General features: G+C 53.0%; 1 protein-coding gene across 1 annotated transcript in view; it reads right to left on the minus strand.

Moving 5' to 3' along the window:
• Positions 1-2047: 2047 nt before the first annotated feature.
• Lhpp (phospholysine phosphohistidine inorganic pyrophosphate phosphatase) overlaps positions 2048-21150 on the minus strand; it is an 82955-nt gene continuing 63852 nt past the window's right edge. Inside the window, exon 7 of the mRNA XM_057778543.1 lies at positions 2048-2610. Coding sequence (XP_057634526.1) covers positions 2514-2610 — 97 coding nt within the window. The 3' untranslated portion in view covers positions 2048-2513. The remainder of the gene's footprint in view (positions 2611-21150) is intronic.

The raw sequence follows: 21150 nt of genomic DNA on the forward strand, positions 1-21150 counted from the left end.
CTCCTTCATCTCTCTACCTTGTGTTTTCTTTCTCACTGTGTTTCTTTATTTGAGCATGTGTGAGTGCATGGGCCACAGCATGGGTGTGGAGGTCAGAAAATAAGTTGCAGAAGTTGATTCTCTCCTTTTATCTTACGTGCCCCAGGGATCAAACTCATGTTGTCAGGCTCGATGGCAAGTGCCTGCTCACAGAGCCACCTTGCCATTCTGTCTGTTATCTTTTGAGATAGAGTCTCCTACTGAACCTGGAACTCACTGATTTGGCTAGGCTGGCAGGCCATCCAGCCCCCAGGACCCTCCTGTTTCCACCGCTCTGGTTATGTACTGGTACACTCTTTTTCAACCTGAGTTCTAGGAGGTCAATACAGGGCCTCATGCCTGAATGGCTAGCTAGTGACTGAAGCATCTTGCAGCTAACTTCCTTCTCAGTGAGCTCTCTTCCAGTTGACTTCTTTGCCCACTGAGGCAATTCCTCAGCTGACCTCATTTCACGAGAAGTCTCCAGAGATTCACCAACGGCTTCTGGATCAATTGGGGGAAGAAACAGCAATATGTATTCGGCAGATTCTGAAACCCAACACTTCGGGTAGGAGGGAGTACTGTCCCAGAGGCCCCTCTGAGAAGGCCACTGCCCTTTGTCTTGTCCCACTGTGGACAGCATGGCTCACCATGGCCAAGTGTAGTGAGGCACTATGGTTGGAGATGGTCGTGTTGCCCTCAGAGTCAAAAGTGGAAGCTTGATACCCTAGGTGGTGGTATCAGGAGCTGGTGGGACCTTTAAAATATGGAAAATCTTCCAGGTAGTGGCGGCACACACCTTTAATCCCAGCACTCAGGAAGCAGAGGCGGTCAGATCTCTGTGAGTTCAAGGCCAGCCTGGTCTACAGCTCAAGTTCCAGGACAACCAGGGCTACACAGAGAAACCCTGTCTCAAAAAAACAAAAACAAACAAAGGCTTTAGGTCCTTAGGTCAGATGGGGGACATTCCCTCAAAAGAGACACCCCCTCTGTCTTCCCATTTTACCATGACAGATTCCATGAGGTCTTTATGAGTCTTCAATTGAAGCGGGTGCTGTGCCCTCCAACCTCCCAAACTGAGCTATATAACCTGTTCTTCCTCTTTTCTTCTTCTTTTTCTTTCAGTTTTTGTTACCATTTTTGTGACCGTTTTGCCGTGTAGCTAGAGCTGGCCTGGAATTTGTGACAATCCTCCTGCTCCTGTTTCCTAAGTGTGAGAATTATGAGCGTGCAACCCCACCACACTCAGCCTGCCTCTGGTATTCTGCTGTAGTAATGAAATCTCAGGACTGGTGAGGTGCTTGCCACGCAAACCTGATGACCTGAGTTCGAGCCCCCAAAACTGTGTAAAGGTGGCAGGAGAGAACCAGCTCTAACAAGCTGTTCCTCTGACCTCCACAAGTACACCCATGTCATGCTTGTCTGTACATACATGTAACACACAAATAAATAGAACTGAAAATAAAATCTTTAAAAATATGAATGAATACAGGAGGCAGGGCTGGTGTTTGCCCTGGTCTGTCTTCTCCCATTAGAGACAAAGAAACTCTCCTTGGCCACTATCAGCCTCCATGTCTTAATTTCTTAAAGGGGTCAGAGCAGGTTAAGAAGTTCTGTAGCCTTGCCCCTCTACTCTTCAGTGGCTCCAGCAAGTGGCAAGAACAGGGTTGGAACTTAAGACCCTGTTCGGGGCCTCCATTCTCTCTCTACCCACTTTAGACCCTCACCAACAAAAGCTGAGTCAGAGGTGGACTGTTGAGGCCATGTTTATTGAGTCAGTTTGTTCTGTGCACTGGGTACAACACATTCAAGTCTGTGCATCCTGACTCCACGGTACTTCCTGTGCCTGCAGCCTTGACTGTAGAGGTGGACATTTCCGCTCTGTGTTGCCCTAAGCTGCCCGTGTCTGGGTAACTCGTGAGGACAGGGAGAGCAGTGGACTGCCATAGGGAAGGGGTAGGGGGCAGAGTGCTAATCAGTCACTCCGCCTGGAGCCACGTAGGGCTGTGAGTCACGGGTAGGCTGGCTCAGCGCTGGGCTTCCAGGACTGTACAGGGCATGCCCCTGGGTTTTCTGTAGGTTCCTCGCTCACATCGGAGAGAGGAGTCAACATGTCTCATCCAATTGGACGGTGCCAATGAAAGGACCACATGCCAATGGTAACTGAAGGAACTCAGGGACTCTGTCTCAGAGGGACCTTCCAGCCATGTCCGAGGGTTTCATTTTCTGGAGGACTAACAGGTCTCTTCTGCCTTCCTGGATGTCACTATGGGGAACATAGCATGGGCCAGGGAGGGGAGCAGGCCAGAGGCTGGGGAGGGAGGCTGAGGAGCATCCCAGAACTTCCTGCACCTGCCCATGCTGGCAGTGGGCAGAGGGCAGGGCCAGCAGAGCTTTGGGTAGCCTGGGGCCTGGAAGTGTGGGGAGGGGGACACGGTGGTGGGAAGAAGCGTGGGCACAGGGTGGTGTACTTGTCCACTGGCTCTGATGGCCTGTCACTCGTCCATGTGTCGCAGCAGCAGGTCCACAGCCTCCGCAAGGTTGTCCACGTACCCGTCAGCCTTTACCTCTGGATGCTGTTCATCGCTGGGCCTGGAAGACAGGGCTGTAGATTAGTTTAGTAGCATGCAGTCCATCACTGTTATTACTGTATACTAGAGCCCAGGTAACACAAAGAGAAGACGTTTGTGCCACTCCAGTTTCTTAGAACGGAAGATCCCACGTTACTCTCTCACAGAGAGCATAAAGACGATGTCACGGTAGGAGCGTGGTATAAGAGAGTGATTCAGGGCTCAGGCTTAAGCTTTAAACACTCACTACTAAGCAGGTTCTTCCTCTCAGTGCCCACAAGAACCACCCCAACTCTCCTGAAAACCCCAAGTCGTTCAAGGTGCCATCACGTCCCACATGGTCACACTGGGTACCAAGCCTCCATCACACGAGCCTTTGGGGGACAAACCACACTCAAACCTTAGCAGCCAGTGACCCTACAATGGCCTTCTGAAGTCACTGCCAGTTATCCACAGTGAAACTGCCTCCTAGCATGTAGCACGGGCCTCGCTTTACTCTGAAGACACCTCCGTGCTCTCTGCCCTGCCAGGTACCCAGGGCTGTGGCTCCCACTGTGCCTTCCTCTGCTGTCCCACCAGGGCACACACACACTCCTGTCTGCCACGCCACACCACTCTGCCCCAGAGTAACCGCTAGCCCCGGCTCCTGTCTGCATCTAGCAGAAGGGTCCCCCAGCAACTAGAGAGCTGGCCTGGTACAGGTGCTTTGTGGGGACAGTTAGGGCATTGACAACCAGAACTCTTCTCTTCCCTGATGCTCTGGGGTGCCATGTGCTGCCCAGTTCTTGGAGGTTACTGCTGCCTCATAGGGATGCCAGGGGCTCCTAGCAGAGCCATTCTCTGGCTGGGATGCTAAGGACTAGAACCATGCCTACCCATTCTCTGGCTGGGATGCTGAGGACTAGGACCATGCCCATTCTCTGGCCACACCTGCAGTCTGGCTGGACGCTGAGCTGGTGTAGAAGCCTGGACACTCAATGAGGTTGAGTTCTGAGTTCAGAATGGGCTCTAGGCAGACAGCACCATGTACAAGAGGGGCCAGGGAGGACTCATCTTCACAGTCCTCTGAAGACATGTGTGCCTCATCCCAGGGGCCATGGGCAGCCTTGCCAGGGCTGTGAGGCAGAGTCCCGTCTTGGCCACCAGAAATTCCCTTCCTTCCCACTGTCCCAAGGCTTCATGGCTTCACGCTAAGCAGTCAGCTGGGGTGTGGCAGGAGGAGGGCCAGCCTCTGAAAACCTTCCACTGCTAAGGGCCATGCTAAGGGACTACCCCAGGCCTGACTCACACTTCCTGGGAACTGTATCTACCTGCGGTAAATTATTATTGCCCCCTCAAGCCTCCACCCAGCCTGAAGGAAGTGGTTCAGCTGTCTGAGAATAGTGAAAACCCACGTTGTCTGTTTCAGAGACTGGTTCTGACAACTCTAGAATACCGGCTGGAGATTATGTCCTGGAGGGGAGGGGCTTCCCTGTGGCTGCCAAGGCCCTGAAGAGACCAGGGGAGCCTCTTGCCACAGGGAAGGGTGATAGGAATAAACGGCTCTGCATTCACGGGTGGGGCCTGTGCAGAGAAGGGAAGGACACAGCCAGGCTGGAGCATATGATGGGTAGCCAGAAGGTCAGGAAGTCTGTGAAGGGCTCCAAGGCCTGAGCTCAGCTTCCACCATCGTCCTGGGGATGACACAGGATGCCTGTTCACAGCAGGCAGCCCTGGCCCTTGGATGCTGGCTGGAAGTGGGGCAGAAGCAGCTCTGCCAGCTGTCCAGCTCACCTGGGTACTGTCTGGAGTCTGGGGCTTAGGGGCCTGCCTGGAGAGTCCACTCCTCTGTCCCTGCACAGCAGCCTGTGGTGGGTCTCACAGAAGAAGCTGCATGATCAGGTTGGCCATTCTACCCTCTGGTGAATTCTTCACAAGGAAAAGGGGGTATTTTCTGCCCAGGCCAGACTGGTTCCTTCCAGCTTGTCCCCTGCCCCTCCACTGGATCAACTAGAATCCTCTTCAGTCTGGTCTCCTTCCTTCTCTCCTTCAGTCAGGATGTTCCAGGATGCTCACCTGCTCTGGCCTCTCTGCTCTATAAACTGCTCAGGGTCTCAAATGCCCACAGCCCAGACACTCAGTAGAGCAGTTCCATCCTGCTCGACCCCTCCACATGACAGCCACCAGCTTCAGACAGTCCCCACACTCAGAGGCCACTGACCTACCTTTCCCCCTTTCCCTCTTGAGACAGTCTTACTAGGGAGCCCAGGCTGCCTTCAAACTTAAAAGTCATCCTCCTGTATCAAGTGTTAACCACTGCCTTTCTTTAGAATACCCCTTTCTCTTCTTTCTTTTCTTCTTCTTTTCTTTCTTTTTCTTTTTTTCTTTTTTTTTTTTTTTTTTTGAGACAGGGTTTCTCTGTGTAGTCCTCCTGACTGTCCTAGAACTCGCTCTGTAGACCAGGCTGGCCTTGAACTTAGAGATCCACTTAGCCTCCCGAGTGCTAAGATTAAAGGTGTGCACCACTACCGCCTGGCCTAGAACGCTCTTGAAATTTGTTCTATGAGAACTCCTACATACCCTTCACGACTCCACTCGTTGGAGTCCCTACCTCTGACCCTGCACTATCTATAGCGTATGGTGCTCTTTGAGCACACACAGTTTGTCCCCCATCCCACTGTGACTGGACAACACCCTGCTTCTCCACCTGCCAGTGACAGTGCTTCCAAGACGGAGGGGCCAAGTTTCTTGCCCTCTTGTCCCCAGTGTGGGGTTGGCCTCAGCAGCACCCAGGAAGTATCTATCACTCAGTGAATGAACAAAGGGCTTGGGAGGCAGGGTGCTGCCTGTCATTAGCTATTCCTCCCCCACAAGCCCCAGGAGCTGAGTGCAGGGAAGGACTGAGTAAGGGCAGAAACAAGGCAGTTCTGTGCACGCAGCCCACGGGCCAGCGTCACAGGGAGGGGCTATGTACCCTGTGAAGGAAAATGGCATGGGGACCCAAGCAAAGCAGCCCAACAAGGACAGCCTCCCACTACCTCCACCTCCAGGGCACAGATGGCAGGAGCCCGTCGAGGACCTCCTCAGGGGTAGCACTGCCAGGGGCTCACTCCTGCTCTCTCCCAGCCCCTTCCTGCTCCCCAAGAGCAGGGCAGGGCTCTCCTGCCTACAGGGAGGCATGCATTCTTGTCCACTGCTCCTGCTGCCCCTGGTGGCTGAGGCCAGGTCTGGGGCTGCCCAGGGACAGAGCATTCAGTGAACTGGGAACTGGCATGGGGTAGTAATGCCAACTTTAGGCCACAGTGACGCAGCTGGAGGACAGAGGGGATCTTCATGGGGCCAGAGGCAAAGGGCATTTTTTATATCTGAATGTGGGTGGGGTGGGAAGCTGAACTACCCGGAAGCCTAGACACCAGAGAGTGGCTCCCACAAAGGCCAGAAGGGGGCTGGGAGACCTGCCTCCTCTGGTCTATAAATCCAAACTCTTCTGGAAGCCTATTGGGATACTTCTCCACTAGGCATGTATTCAAAGGGTTCCCGCAGTCCACCTGCTGGTTCAGAACACACACGGTCAAGACACAGTTCCCTGGGTGCCAGGGGAGCAGGCAAGAGGCCGGGTCATCTCAAACCCAGCCAGTAGTCAGCACTGGCCTGTGCTGGGCTGCTGGCTGGTGCCTGAGGGTCAGCGATCTCCCAGTAGTGTAGTTGGGTGGTTCACACGGGACATAATTCTCAGGCAAATGCTCCTCTTCCTCTGCTTTGTTATAACACTAGACCTAGGTTCTGTGGTGGGTGGGATAGAGTGTGCCTGAAGCTGGGTATTCCTGCCCTGTCCCTTGGGGGAAACACTGGGTCATTCTGATGATAAACATATTTAGGTAGAGCCCATGTCCTCATTCCGTCAAGGCCTCTCTGGTATCCACTACAGTCAAGGCCTGGTGGCTGAGAGACTTACAGTGAGATTTACTCCTCTCACAGCCCTTGGAGGGCCGGGCCTGCCTGGTCCCTAAGTTCATGGCACCCTCCAACCTTGGGTGCCAGTGCTTGCTCTTGTACCCTTGTAACCCTCAGTCTGAAGCCTGAATCTCCAGTCCTGTCCCTACCTGATGCCAGCTGAAGCCACCATGGACAAAGCTTCATCAGGATTCTTCATTGGCCTGGAGCAATTTGAAGGGTGGCCACACCTCAAAGATTGGGGCCTTCACTCAGCTCCAAGCTCCAACAACAGAGGCTGGCCAATGGCAGACCTGAAAGAGTCATGAGGCCCCTACTGAGGTGTCTTAGTTGCTGTTCTATTGCTGTAAAGACACCATGACCAAGCGGCATATAAAAGAAAGCATTTAACTGGGGCTTCCTTGTGGTTTCAGGTTAGTCTATGACCATCATGGTGGGAAGCGTGGCAGCAGGCATGCAGGCATGGTGCTGAAGCAGTAGCTGGAAGCTTACATCTATCTTATCTGCAAGATGGAGTCAAAAACAGGGCCTGGCATGGACTTTTGAAACCTTAAAACCCAACCCCAGTGACAAGCTTCCTCCAACAGAAAGACCACACCTCCTAATTCTTCCTAGACAGTCCACTAACTGGGAACCAAACATTCAACATATGAGCCTATGCGGGCCATTCTCACTCCAACCACTACATTAGGGCTGTGGCTCCCTGGCCACTAAAGGAACTGGAGACACCTTCTACACCCTCGCAGTCAGCACAGGTAACCAAAATGTTCCTTCTCTTACCAGTCCAACAAAGCAAAAATGTGGCCAGGGGTCTGGTGTCCTGCCCGATGCTCTGCCATTTTGGCTTTGTAGTGGGATCACCCCTTCCACAGACACCCCAGCAGGAGTGCAGTGCAACTGGACATGCTGTACACTTTGAGGGCCACCCAGCCCAACCCCCAATGCAGGCACTTCTCCACGGAAGAGCCAGGCTGAGGAGAAGGGCAGGGCTCCTAGTGGCGAAGAGCCCTGTCTCCCAGCACTCTGCTCCAGATGAGCTCCCATGCTGTAGTGCCCCGGCTCCCATCCCCCTCCCAGGGCTCCAGCTGTCTGCTCTCACTCTTGCTCCACCTCCACCAGGGCAAAAACCTGTCAGCATGTCGGCAGAGCTACGAGTGGGTGGGGATCTGTGCCCCCAACTGAGACACACCCTCCCCTGCATGTGGGCAGCATATGTTGGAGGCTGGACGTGCAGTCCAGAGGCACGAGGGGGCATGCTGGCTTCCTCAGGTCCCTAGTGGTTTCAGCCACGTGGATAGCTATGGTGGGGCAGCGCTGACCTTACTAAATTCTTCTGAGACAGAGTCTAAAGGACCCAGAGTCCATCCCAAGCTGATCTGTCCTCCAACTGGGAGGGACCAGACGTCCCTGCTAGCAGGAGGTGGTGCTTGTCAGTTTCAAGAGCGCTGAGCCTTGATGGGTAAACTGAGGCAGGGAAAGGAGGTACCAGAGATCTCACACATTTTTAAGAGTCGCAGACTCAAGTCAGGGGCTGGCTGCTGGTTGCATATGTGACAACCTGGTCTCCTGCCTGCCCCACTGGGCCCCAGGAAACTTCACTGACAGGTAGACAGCAGGAAGCCCTGTTGTGTCTAACGGAGAGGTGTCCCTTATGGCCTTCAGAGCAGACTTGATACGTAGCCAGGGAAGGCAGGTTTCCAAGCCCCATTCTTCTGTCTTTTGTGGGAGACAAACCTGCTGGTGTCTTAGTTTCTCCTGACTCAGATGCTGAGATACCCTTTGATTCATTACCTCTGGCCCCACGACATGACGCTCAAAGCCCTGGGTTGTGGGGAGATGACAGCCAGCCAGCGTATGAGCTGAACTCTGGGTCATTGGGTCCTTCACCTGTTGGGTGCAGACCTGGCGGGATATCCCCAGGAGCTCTGCCCAGCATTCCGTACAGCTGTGGCCCATGACTCTAGGGACAAGGAACAACAACTCAGGGGGTGAGGATAGCCAAGTCCCTGCGGTAATGGAAGAGTGGGTTTGCAACATTTCAACCTAATCTGGATCCAGGCTCCTCTGAATGGCCCCCTCTGGGAGTTGCTATTGGGCTTGGTGACCTCTGGCCAGACCCTGACATCCTAGGCAGGGGCACCTCTCCCTTCCTTCCACCTCCGGTCCAAATCTCAGCTGAAAAGTGTCTGCAGCTTTGACTATGAGGTGAAGAGAGCCCATAGTCCATAAAAGCTGATAAGACGGAAAGCTGGAGAAGGGCCACAGAGAGCAGCTTAGAGTCGCCAGGACCAGAAACCAGGTCTGAGCAATGTCAGACCTGAGGTGCTAGAGACAGCAGGCAGCTGGCAGCAGAAACCAGGAAGGACTTTGCAATGGACACTGTTACATACTGCCCAGGATCACTCTGTGGCCTGGTCTATTCGTGATTTAGTTCAACTGATGACACCTACCAACCAGAACCCAGCCCATGGAGCCACCTGAACCTCCTCCACACAGTGGACAGCTTCCTGTGAGGTGAGTGTGGGCAAAGCAGGAGCCAGCTGTTCATGTGACGGTGTTCTCCTCTAAGTCCCTGGCCACAGCTAGAGTGTGTGGTAGGTGTCCTCTGTATGCCTACTGAGGATCGTTAGTTTCTAGTTGGTACCGACAGAGCCCTTCAAATCTAAAAGCCAGCCAGGTGTGGTGGCGCACACCTTTAATCACAGCACTTGGGAGGCAGAAGCAGATGGATCTCTTTGTGTTCAAGGCCAGCCTGGTCTACATAGAGAGTTCCAGGCCTTTTACGAGACCTTATCTCAAAAAACTCAGAGTAAACAAAACAAAACCAGAAGCTACAATCTGGCTTCTTGAGGAATCTGGTAGACCCAACAGTGGACAGAAGCTGTAGGCAGCCATGGAAGGACAAGAGGCTCCTGCTTGTCCCACCTCCCCTGCCTCTAATGCACGTTCTTATGCTAGGCACCCTGCACTCAAGTGCATTCCCGACCTACCCCGTAAAACTTGGGCGGAGACTCAATCCCCAAGGAACATGTATGTCCAGCAGTCAGTTTTCCTTGAAGTCCTCCTACTCCCAGCTCCAGCCTCCTTCCTTAGGTACCCACTCCATGCCCATGGCACCCACATTAGCGCCTTTCGCTCTTCTACAACTACAACTGGTCCTGTCGCTGGTTCTCAACCTTCACACAGGGACACAGGGGTTCCTAGAGGGCTGGCTTTGACACCCGTGAGTCCTTGGGCAAATGGACATTCAGAGCCTTCTCTGTCTATGAAGGTGAGCTGAAATGGCCCCTCCTGAGGCCGCAGTAGGAAGCAAGGAGATGAAGTGGCTGGGGCACAGCGTGCCCACATCAAGTGCTGGACCTAGGGGGACAGGCTGGATGGAGAGAGCAGATGGCGGGACCCAAAGCTGGAGCTTGTTCCCGGACAGAAGACTGATGTAGGCCTGCTACACTAGGTGGCCAATCAATTGTACCTCTGTTTCCTGTTGTTTCTCAGCTCCAGTCAGAGTGGGCAGGGACAGTTTCCAGGCCTTTTGGGAAGTCATACCGGAGCAGCAGAAGGGATCATCGCCAGGTACTGAGGCCCACATATTTCAGCAGAAAGCATTATTTGTAAGGGGCTCTCAACAGAACCGCAAAGCTGTGTGCTGGCAGCAGGGTGCAATGCAGTCTCTGAGCAATCCCCTGCAAGCAACAGATACTCAGGCCCTGCAAACACTCGTGCAGCGGTGCTGGGGACAGGTGACAAGGGACTCAGGATTTCTCCTAAGACAGAAAATGCGGCAACTCATACCTCTTGGCTCCTCAAGCTAAGGAGAAGTTTACAAAGTCATCTGTGAAAGTGACGGCCCTGGAAAGTCTACCCAGGATGGACGCCTGTGTGTCCCGGGGACCCAGGGAGAGGACTTGCCCCACACAGCTCTTGTCTTCACGGCAGTTAGGGAAGGAGATGCTACCCCTATCTTATAGCTGATAACCCAAGGGTAAGTGGCCTGCCCGTGGTCACAGAGCTGGGGTTGAGAGGTTGGTTTGGAAACCTATGTAGCCTGGTCTAGATCCCATGGGGGTCCAGGACTGGACTGTCAGGCGATGAACAACAGTCACCTAAAGGCAGGCAAAGGCAGGACTGTTGGGGGCTGGCAGTTGGCCTGGGACAGAGGAACCTCTAATAGCGTTCATGTTTTGAAGAAAACATGGTAAGCACCTGGTGTGTGTGTTTGGATTTAAACAAGTTGGTCCCACCCCTTGCCGAGTGCAACAGCTGGGTTCCTGAGAGATCTGTACCCGCCACACCCAGGGCACGGGGCCAGGGTCCACTCACTCAGGGCCTCTCGGAAAAGCCACTCGGCCCTCTCAAGCTGGCTTCCTGAGGCTGCACCCCTAAACTCTGAGTTTATTTATTTATTTATTTAGTATATAGTATTCTCTGTGTGTGTGTGTGCCTGTGCCTGCAGGCCAGAAGAGGCATCAGACCCCATTACAGATGGTTGTGAGCCACCATGTGGTTGCTGGGAATTGAACTCAGGACCTTTGGAAAAGCAGGCAATGCTCTTAACCTCTGAGCCATCTCTCCAGCCCCTAAACTCTGAGTTTTTATAGGGTGCCAGGAGAGCATGGGCATGGAGAGGGGGTATCCTTGCTGGTCTGGAAGCTGGCTGGCATCACTGAATCCTGCCACTTGAGGACCTAGTGCCATGAGCAGAGCTCAGCGACTGAGACACGGATCCTGTTAGCAGGCAAAAGTGAGGCTGCCAGGGGCTTGACACCCTGGGAGGGGGGATGATACTCCTAAGAACAACTTGCCAGGGTACCAGGTAGCAGAGTGGTGCTTCCCCTTGGAACCTCTGTCCTGATCTCTCTGTTCCCAGTGAGCGCTTCCTTCCCTTCATGGTGCCCATGGTCAGCCAGCTGCTCCCTGGGAGTTCCTGCTCTATGCAAGTGTGATCTGAGCTTAGAAACTGGCTTCCTGACCTTGTGGCTCTCCAGGGACTTTTGGTGGGCCAGCCTCTGCCTCAGTCACATCTGCTCCACTGAGAAGCACGAAACAGGGAATCCAGGTGCCCAGAGGACTTGAAGGAACACAGGCCACAGCAGCCACTTGATGATATACAGCATGGTCCAAAATCCTGGGTCAAACCCCACCCTGAGCAAGCCGCCCCTCTGAAGCCCCACCCTGAGCAAGCAGCCCTCTGAAGCCCCACCCGGAGCAAGCAGTCCCTCTGTAGCGCAAGGACATAGGGATAACTGAGGATGCTCTGAGTGATAGGTTGAGCCAGCACTGAATAACAGTGCTGACTGCTGTGACTTCACCCTATCCAGGGGCAGGGGCTCACCCTGCTCTTATTCCAGATGCACCGGCATCTCTGCTGGAGAGACACTGATGTGAGTATTCAGATCCATGGAAGAAGGAACACTGTTCTACCTCAGGCCTAGATATTTCTGCTAAGAGTTCATTCTAAAGCATCATGGAGGCCGGGTGGTGGTGGCGCACGCCTTTAATCCCAGCACTCGGGAGGCAGAGGCAGGTGGATCTCTGTAAGTTCGAGGCCAGCCTGGTCTACAAGAGCTAGTTCCAGGACAGGCTCCAAAACCACAGAGAAACCCTGTCTCGAAAAAAACAAAAAACAAAAAAATTAAATAAATAAATAAAAATAAAAAAATAAAGCATCATGGAGTTTGGTCTGTGGAAAGTGCCCGGTAAATGCTTACGGAATTAAAAGACAAGTGCGTGAAGAGATTACAGGGATGCGTAGAGCAGCTGCGCACTGCAGGCCGCAGCAAAGAGGGCACTCCCCTGCAGCAAAGTGAGTCCGGTGTGGTGGATCTGCTTGGTAGGGTACTGCGTAGCTTTGAAGAGGAGTCAGGATGAGTAGCAAGAGTTAGATATTACAGACGAGAGTTAGAGAGACTGGGAAATTAACAACTGTCCCAGTGAGGCCACTGTGAAGGCACGTTTAGGCTCCTTGGAGGCGGCTTGGGAAAGCACACGATAAGGACAACAGTTCTGTATTGTCGCTTCTCCCAGAACCAGATGATGGTGACGACGACAACGACGATGATTTGAGACAGGGTCTTACTATGAAGCCTTGGTCTAGATCTCTCTATGTACACCAGGCTGGTTGCAAACTCACAGAGATTTGCCTTCCTCTGCCTCCTGAGCTTAAAGGTTTGTGCTACAATGCCCAGCAAGTTTATTCTTTAGTCTCAACCAGGGCCACAGCAGCCCCTTCTGAACCTGTGGCTTGACAACTATGGGAGGAATAGGACTAGCTAGTGCTGGCCCCGAAGGCAAATGCTTGCCAGGCCGCAGCAGATGCCATGCGCTCTGCAGACCATATCCAGTTGTTGCAGACAGGGCCGGGCCAGGTAACCCTGAGGCGGGGGTATACTGTCAACCACACAAACCACCTGAATACAGGGCCCTCTACCCAGACACTGGCTGCAGCACCTGTCACAGGGGGTCCCAACCCAGGGAGGGGGCATGCCCAACATCATGGCAGCTCATCATAGCACCTCAAGGAGACCTCAGGTCGCACACCAAAGAGAAGCAGGGAAAGACGCTCTAGAGCAGTGGTTCTCAACCTTCCTAAGTCTGCACCCCTTTAATAAAGCTCCTCTTGTGGTGATTCCAAACATACAATTATTTCGTTGCTGCTTCATAAATGTAATTTTGCTGTTAAGAATCATAATGCAAAAATCCAATATGTGACCCCTCGAGGGGTCGCGACCCACAGGCTGAGAACCATTGCTTTAGAGGCTTCTGGTCAAAGAGCCAGCAGAGGGGGACAAGGGTCTCAGCATCGCCCTGATGCTGGAAATAACCAGAGGGATACTCTATTAAGCCCCCAGACCTGACAGAATCTCTATGGTGTAGCCCCCTGGTTTCCATGGTTTCCAAGGAAGAAACTGAGACCAAGAGAGGGCAGATTCTGTTGAGGAAGACTGTGCCTGAGAGGTCTGAGCCAGGCCTCGGGCACCCCAGGTGAGTGCCTGGGGAGGAAGGGTGCCCTCTAGCCCTTCCCTAGTCCCTCTCCCGTGTGTTGAGCACTGCAGGTTACCTTTATGCCTCTGTACATATGAGAAAACCAAAGCAACCCCAGAGGGACCAGGTAGGAGGCCAGCATCCTGCCCAGATTTACCTAACACCTCCTGTACCGGGCTCCCTGAAAAGCTAACTAAAGCACCTCCTTAAATCACAAGCCAGAAAAGCCAGCTCGTAAATCAGCCAAGTGGTAGGATGAGGGGCCATTCAGCTCGCACCAGGAAGCCAGCCTGCCTGAGGTGCTGTGCCCCACACTGGGCCAATTGTATCCATGGGGACCCTGTCCAAGCTGCCTGGGCTCCTGGCGGGCTGCCTGGATGGCTCCTGGACAGAATCTTGTTTTCTCCAGTTTTCCTCCAGGACCAGGAGGCTGAGCTGCTCCAAGGAGCGTTTACTCAATGCAGCTTTGACCCTCCAAAGCCCTGCCTTCCGTCCCACTGTGCCTAGGAAGCCCTTGACCTGTTCAAGGGAACCTGGGACCTCCTCCCCTGGCCGGCTGCTCGCCACCATGAGTGGATGACAGCAGCAGGGCTCAGTGACCCACAGAAGGTGCTGGAGAAAAGGAGAATTGCAAAAGGGTTTGGTGGAAACTTAGGCTTGAGATTCTCGGTTGAGTTTTTTTCTGAGTTTGGAGAAGGCCGTAGTGATTAGTTTCCGCTTATATCTGCAGCTCCCTCCACGGGTCTCACAAGAGAAGGCCCTCGTTAACTTTCAGTTTGGGGTACTAGGATCAGCTATGCTGGGATACAAGGATGTGCAGGGCTTGTTGGGGGTTGGAGGGACAAGGGGAATGGGATGTTCTCTTTAGGGTGCTAAGGGGGTGATCACTGGGAAGCAGGCCCCGGTGCATCTCCCATTCCTGCTATTCCTGGGTGAGGAATGAACACAGCAATCTCTTATCCACTCGGGGCCTGCTCTGTCGTGTCCGTCAGGTCCTGAGCACACTAGCCTCTGAGGCTTTCTGCTAGGGGTTAAGATCCCACAGGGCTTGTTTCCGCTCCCTGCCCACCTGACTTCCTGACTCATTTAATTTGCTTATTCTCCCATATAAACCTGTTTGTCTCGGGTGTATTCACTGGTGGGGGAGGGAAGCACGCACCTGTGGTTATCTTAAATTGTCCCTAAATGAAGTTCCTCAGCGGCGAAACCTTGGAGTCTAATTGCCTCCAGAGACTCGTGGGAAGGGTTGTTAGTGCAAAATCAGAGGTGAGTGGAAAAAGCTGGTTTAGGTGTTCGGCGGAAACCCTATGGACGCAGACCAAAATTCATGCCGGTGTCAAAGCGGAGGCAGCTGGTGCAGGGTGAGGAGAGGAGCTATATAGAGCTATACAGAGAGAAGAGTGGGGAGTCTCGGGTCATTTGTAGAGGTAGCACCTGAAGAAACCAGGACTGCAAACCTGCCCGACTACCTGTTTCTGGGCAGCTCATAGACCTAGAAGAGAACCTACAACCGCCATTTTCTTAAACCTATATGCTTTCTAACTTTATTCAAATGCTCATCCTTTTGCCCACTGGGAAGCGTAGCTCTCACCCCTCATCAAAGACGCTTCCCTTTGCAGCAGATGGAGATGGTTACAGACAGCCACAACTGGTCAAAATGCAGAGCCGAAGCAACCACTGGGCGCTCAGACTCAACTGACACATCTCAGTGTGACCCCTAAACCAGAGACTCGGGGAACACGGTGGAAGGGCGGGTAGAAAGCCTGTAAAGAGCCCGAGGACTGGAATATCTGCTAGACAATGAGATGACAGCGAAGCTGCACCCAGGAAATCTCAACAATACAGTCACCTACATAGGACCTCCATAATGACAGTACCGGCTGACATGCCAACATGGGTGAGGGACGTTTCATAAGGCCCCACCCCTAGATGAAGAGCTATGGGCAATCAGTGGTTCAGAGAAGGAGGATTAGTCCATTGTTGTCGTCTCCCCCACCCCGCCCAGCCCTCTGATGGGTTATCCAATCCCAAGCGGTCAGCCCTGAATATATACAGAAGAACAACCCTAAGTGACTCAGTAGGCTGTGTGTATGTGTGTATAACAATAATAATTATACAAAAAGAGGTCATGAATCTGAAAAGGAAAGGGAGAACGTGGGAGGAATTGGAGGAAGGAAGGGGAGAAAATAATGTAAATACAGAAATTATGTATGGAACCTCTCCCTAATTTAAATAAAAGTAGAAGGCTGCTGAGATGGCTCAATGAGTAAAAGCACTTGCTTTGCAAGCATAGCCTGAGTTTGAATCCCTAGGGCCTGTGTGAAAAAAAAAAAAATGCTGGGCATGGCTGCACTCCAATGTTGGAGGGTGGCAACAGGCAGATCCTAGCCAGCTCAGCTAAAACAGGGTGTTTTGGGCTCGGTGAGAGACCCCGTCTCAATGGTACGTGATGGGAAGTGATGGACGGAGACACTCGGCATCCTCTGGCTTGCACATGCCCATTCACAAGCATACATACAGTTGAAGGAAGGAAGGGAGGGAAGGAAGGGAGGGAGGGAAGGGAGGGAGGGAGGGAGGGAGGAAGGGAGGGAGGGGAGGGAGGGAGGGAGAGAGGAAGGGAGGGAGAAACAGAGAAGGAAAGAAACTAAGAACAAGACATACCCAGAGCAGGCTGAGGCAGGAACCAGAAAGGCACCCACACAGCACCAGTTGCCCGTGTGTCTAGAGCAAGTCCTTCCCCTGTCTCCCCATCCACAGACATCCTCCTGTGCTGTTCAGAGCCTGGAGCTTCGAGAAGAGCCGGGGGGCAGCACAGGTAGGAGGGACAGTTGGAGTAGGAGCCATGTCCTCTGGGTCTCTCCCGCTGGGGAGAGCTTCGCAAGACCTACAGAGATAACTCACCATGCACTGGGCTGGGCCTTAATTTTCAATTATTCCCATAAAACACCCAAGAGTCCCCCCAGTAAATGTCATGCATGCCAATATTTCAACTCTCTCTTGTACCCCAACTGCCATATTGATATATCTGAACCCCCAAGCGGCACTTAGGTACCCTCTATTCTGCAAATGCCTCCCCTACCACTTGGAAGGACAACTCTGTCTCTGTCTGTGCTCCCCACATAGAGCTGTGGAAACAAGATTTCCTGGGTTTGGGGCTGGTGGAAAAAAAAAATCTGAGAAAAAACCAATGATCTCAGGCCTTTTCTGTCTAGGGCAAGGAGCCTACTTCCTGCAAGGAGGCCAGAGGCTGCTTACCTCAAGCCAGTCCCTTGCCTTGCTGAGCCCAGTTAGGGCTGGGAATGCACCCTGCCCCCTATTAGCTGGCTGTGTGACCTGCTCTTTGCCTTACCAAAAAAGACGCCTGTTCTGGAAGGGCCATACCTTCTCACTGGTGACAGTGGTGGTCATGGGATCCTAATGTCTCTTCACATAGGGTCCAGCCCGCTGTGCGGCTGGGAGACAGATGACTACCTGGCCTCCTGAAGCTACCGCCTTGGGGACACGAGTTTAGTCCCTGCACAGAAGCTGCACTGAGTGTGGCGTGGGGGCTGCAGAGATTTCAAGCAAGGAAACCAAGTCCCCTAACTGGGCTGCTGGTGTTGCTCACCATTACCAACAGCAAAATTAGGCCTTGATTGGGAATTCTGGGTTGGCAGAGTTCTTGTTTCTGGGTTGGGAGAAAGCCTTCCCCAACCATGCCCTTCCTATACCCATCCCCAAAAGACAAATGGCCACATCCAGAGGGCAGCATGGCATTATCTCCAAACTGTTGGGCGGGGTGGACATATACATGCGTGGAAGTGTTATTAACAGAGCGAGGCCCTTACAACATCACAGGCAATAAAGACACCCAGCTGCAGCACAGCCCACAAGGTCCCGGTACTTTCCCATGGATAGGTGGGGAGGATGCCTCCCTTCACAGGCCCCAGACAAAGCCAAGTGTTTGTTCTGCACCCCAACCCCCCAAAACATCTTCCTGCTGCTGGTAGATGGGGAAAAATAGAAAGAGACAAGAACAGTGTGGGAGGGGCATCAGAGACAGAAAGAGAGGGGGAGGAAGACAGTTCGGAACGAGTGCTGCTAATGTTACCCTCTGGATAGAATGACAGATTCAAAACCTGCAATGCCGGTCAACTGCACATCTATTTTTCTAAGCAGAGGAGGTGGGGGCATAGAAAACTTTCCTGAAAGGACTTGGCCTTGAAGTATGAAGTCAAACAACTGGAACTGGCAGGCAGACAGCTCTGGATTCCACCAGCCTGAAGAACTGTGGCCAGTGGTAGGTCAGGCTGAGGCACAATGTAGCTATTCATAGCTCGGCTGGGCCGGGGCCTTCAAGTGTGAGAGGGCCATGGCACCAGGGACCCCAGAGGTCTGGTCCAGAGCCAACTATAGCTCTGTGGCTGTGGGGCTCCTCACAGAGGCAGGGAGGCCAATGGGCCAGTTTAAGGGCAGACAGGACAAAGTCCTGCTCTGAGCCACACTGACAAACACATCAAAGAGACACCTAAGAACTGAGATGTAGGCCATCAATCACGGCAGTCGAGCTGGATGGAGCTCCATTACCATGAGCTCCCTAAGCCTGCAGGGCTCCCCTCCCCTCTCCCTCGTGAACACAGCCCTACCTTCCCCTGTGGACTTGCCACGGGCTTTCTGCAGTCTCAGCCACGACTTCTGCACACAGAGCAGACAAGAAGCTGGCATGCGGGATGCACTCTGGAAGAGGGACAGAAGTTCCATCTGTTTTGTGGTAAATGACCGCCACTCACAGGCACCATCTTTAATCTCTGAGCTGTTGGATGCAGAAAGCCCTGGGCTTCTGCATCAAGTGTCTGCCTCAAGACTGCCTCATGGTGGCAGGAACAAGGTTTTGCGAGGGTCCTTGAGGGTGACAAGCCTGACCTCTCACTGTTCCACAGAAGGCGCTGTGAGATCACCACAGAGCCCTCACCAGTTCTGCTGGGGAAAAAGCACAGTTTATGCCCAGTCCACGCTTCTAAGTAACCCGTACAGCTAGTTGAGAGAAGGACATCTAGGTTTCCTAAGCACGGCTCTTCCTTCTTCAGCCTAGGACACAGCAGCGTGACCACCACCGCCCCGGCAGAGGATGGTCAGCGCTGCCCCTGAGCCTCTCACTCCACTCAGGATTAGTGAGGAAGCAGACAAGGTGACCTCAGGGCAGGGCTCATCTCTTAGAAGGCAGCCTCAGGGAGCTATGTCCTCCTAAGCCGCAGCCACTGCTGTCACTACAGCAAAGACGGCCATGTTTGTGTGAACCGTTGTAGACGTATTGTCTTCTGGCCTTTACAGACACTGCCAAGGAGCTGACAGGGGCCACTTCTGACCGTGCTAGGTTGAGGCTGGAGGAGTGACGGTTGGCACAGATGCTCTGAGTGCCAACTATAATGGGCTGTGGCCAGAGCTGGGCCACTGGACTCACCCAGTGATTCAGACACCCAGTACTCGGGGGCAAGACTGGGAGAGGCCAGGAGCCAGAGGTCAGGAATACATGTCCAGTTTGAGATCAAGCTCCCACCTCCGGACCCCTGTGATCTCCCCAGGTCGGTCTTGAGACACCTGAATTACCTTTGAGGTGGAGGTGGAGGTTACTCCAGGGCCTTCCCAAGAGCCAATGAGTCCCAGGGTGTGTCCCATGGTGGTACTTCTCGTGAAAGCAGGGCTTTTCTGCTCCCTATTGATTGATTTATTTGAATGTGTGGCTATCCCTCTGCTTCCGCCTCCCAAGTGCAGGTGGAAGCTGCCTTCAACTTCCCTGCTCTTCCCACTCCTCCTCCGCTCTCTCCGCAGCCCATTCCTGGCTCCCTTTCTTACTCATGCCTACTCTGGGCTTTGCAGACACTGGTTGCAACAATCTCCTCTCTGAGTGGCACCTGTGCATCTAACCCCAGGGTCACAGCGGCACAGCTAGGACCGCCCACCTGGAGATGAAATTAGCTGATGTATGTAGCTTTTTAGTTTAGTTTTTGTTTTTGAGACAGGCTAGCCTGGAACTCCCGACCTCCTGTTTCAGGTTGGGATTACAGACAGTGACCATTACTCCAAGCTATTGTCCCTTCTGCCCCTCAGCTGCTGAGATGAAAGGTGTGTGCCACACACCTAACCTACTGTCTCTATTCCAGTTTCACCCCAGAAAATCATGAGACCACATTTTCCTCCTTAGAACACACAGTGGGTGTCTTAAGTGGGCCACACACAGTAGTACTAGTTGGCAAGGGCCCACTGTGCATGTCTGTCCCCAGCTCCGTATGTGGTGGCAGAGGGACCTGAAGCTGCAGCTGGAAAGCAGGGCAGAGAGGCACTAACACCCCAGGAAGAGGCAGGATGTCGGCTCCCCTCCTCAACCCCAGAACCAGCTGACACACTTCAGGCCTGGCACCACGTTAATCTGATAGCCTCCAACTTCCTCCTAGTGGTTAAAAAGACTCCATGTGACAGTGACTTCTATGTGCTCACACGTAAATGTGCCTGTGCCCGCGGATGCAAAGAAAGCCAACACCCAAGACAATGAGAATAAAATAGAGCAATTTAATCCAGGGAAGGCCTCTTCAAGTGAGCAAACCTTTTAAACTAAATGATTAATTAATTTCTTTCTTGAGACAAGGTCTCATTTGGTAGCACAGGCTGGCTGTTGGGAGCTGGGATTACAGGTGTGATCCAGTATGTCCAGTTTGCAAACTTTCAATTCATGAAAACTCTTGACCCATAAAAATATACAACAGCAAGGTTGCCAGAGGCCTGCAGGCACACCCTGCCTGTAGGCTTCTGCAGACCTTCCCGCTGCCTGCTGGAGAGCCTGCCCTTCCCCCAAGGAGACAATCTCATCTCGTCCACAAACACAAATGAAGGGGATGCTGCTGGATCCCACGTCATCAGGCAAACTTGAGGCAGCGATCTATTCGCAGGTCAAGTGGGGCCATTCCATGTCCTCTCCCCATGAATCTAGGAGGCCCTTGAGGTCGGGCTCACCTCTTACTTGTCACTGACCATGACTCACATCGGATGAAGTCTTGGGACAAGGCCGATTTACTTCCCCTAATTCTGCCCCCATGCAGGAAGGAGGATCCTCGGATCACTTCCAGTTTCTGTCCACTTACTCCACCAGGGAGGACTGGCTTGTCTCACAGAAATCCCCTCCTAGCCGGGCGGTGGTGGCGCACGCCTTTAATCCCAGCACTCGGGAGGCAGAGGCAGGCGGATCTCTGTGAGTTTGAGACCAGCCTGGTCTACAAGAGCTAGTTCCAGGACAGGCTCCAAAACCACAGAGAAACCCTGTCTCGAAAAAACCAAAAAAAAAAAAAAAAAAAAAACCAAAAAAAAACAAAAAAAGAAATCCCCTCCTATACATACATGGCAGGCACACAAAGAGGAAGCAGTCCCAAGTGTAGGAGGGGCAGGGACCTGTGTCACTAATCTGCTATACCATGGGCACCTTAGCCATGAGGAAGATGTCACAAAGCCTGACAACCAGAGTTTGATCCCTAAGGACTCGAGACAAAAGAGGAGAACCCATTCCTGCAAGCTGTCCTCTGGCTGCCACACGCACACTGTGACGGTAGCACACATGTGCCCCCCCAAACCCATAGATGGACTTAAAACTTATTCTGTCTCTTCTAAAAAAGAAACGCAT

Source organism: Chionomys nivalis, chromosome 8 (assembly GCF_950005125.1).
Source record: "Chionomys nivalis chromosome 8, mChiNiv1.1, whole genome shotgun sequence".
Taxonomy (NCBI): Eukaryota; Metazoa; Chordata; class Mammalia; order Rodentia; family Cricetidae; genus Chionomys; species Chionomys nivalis.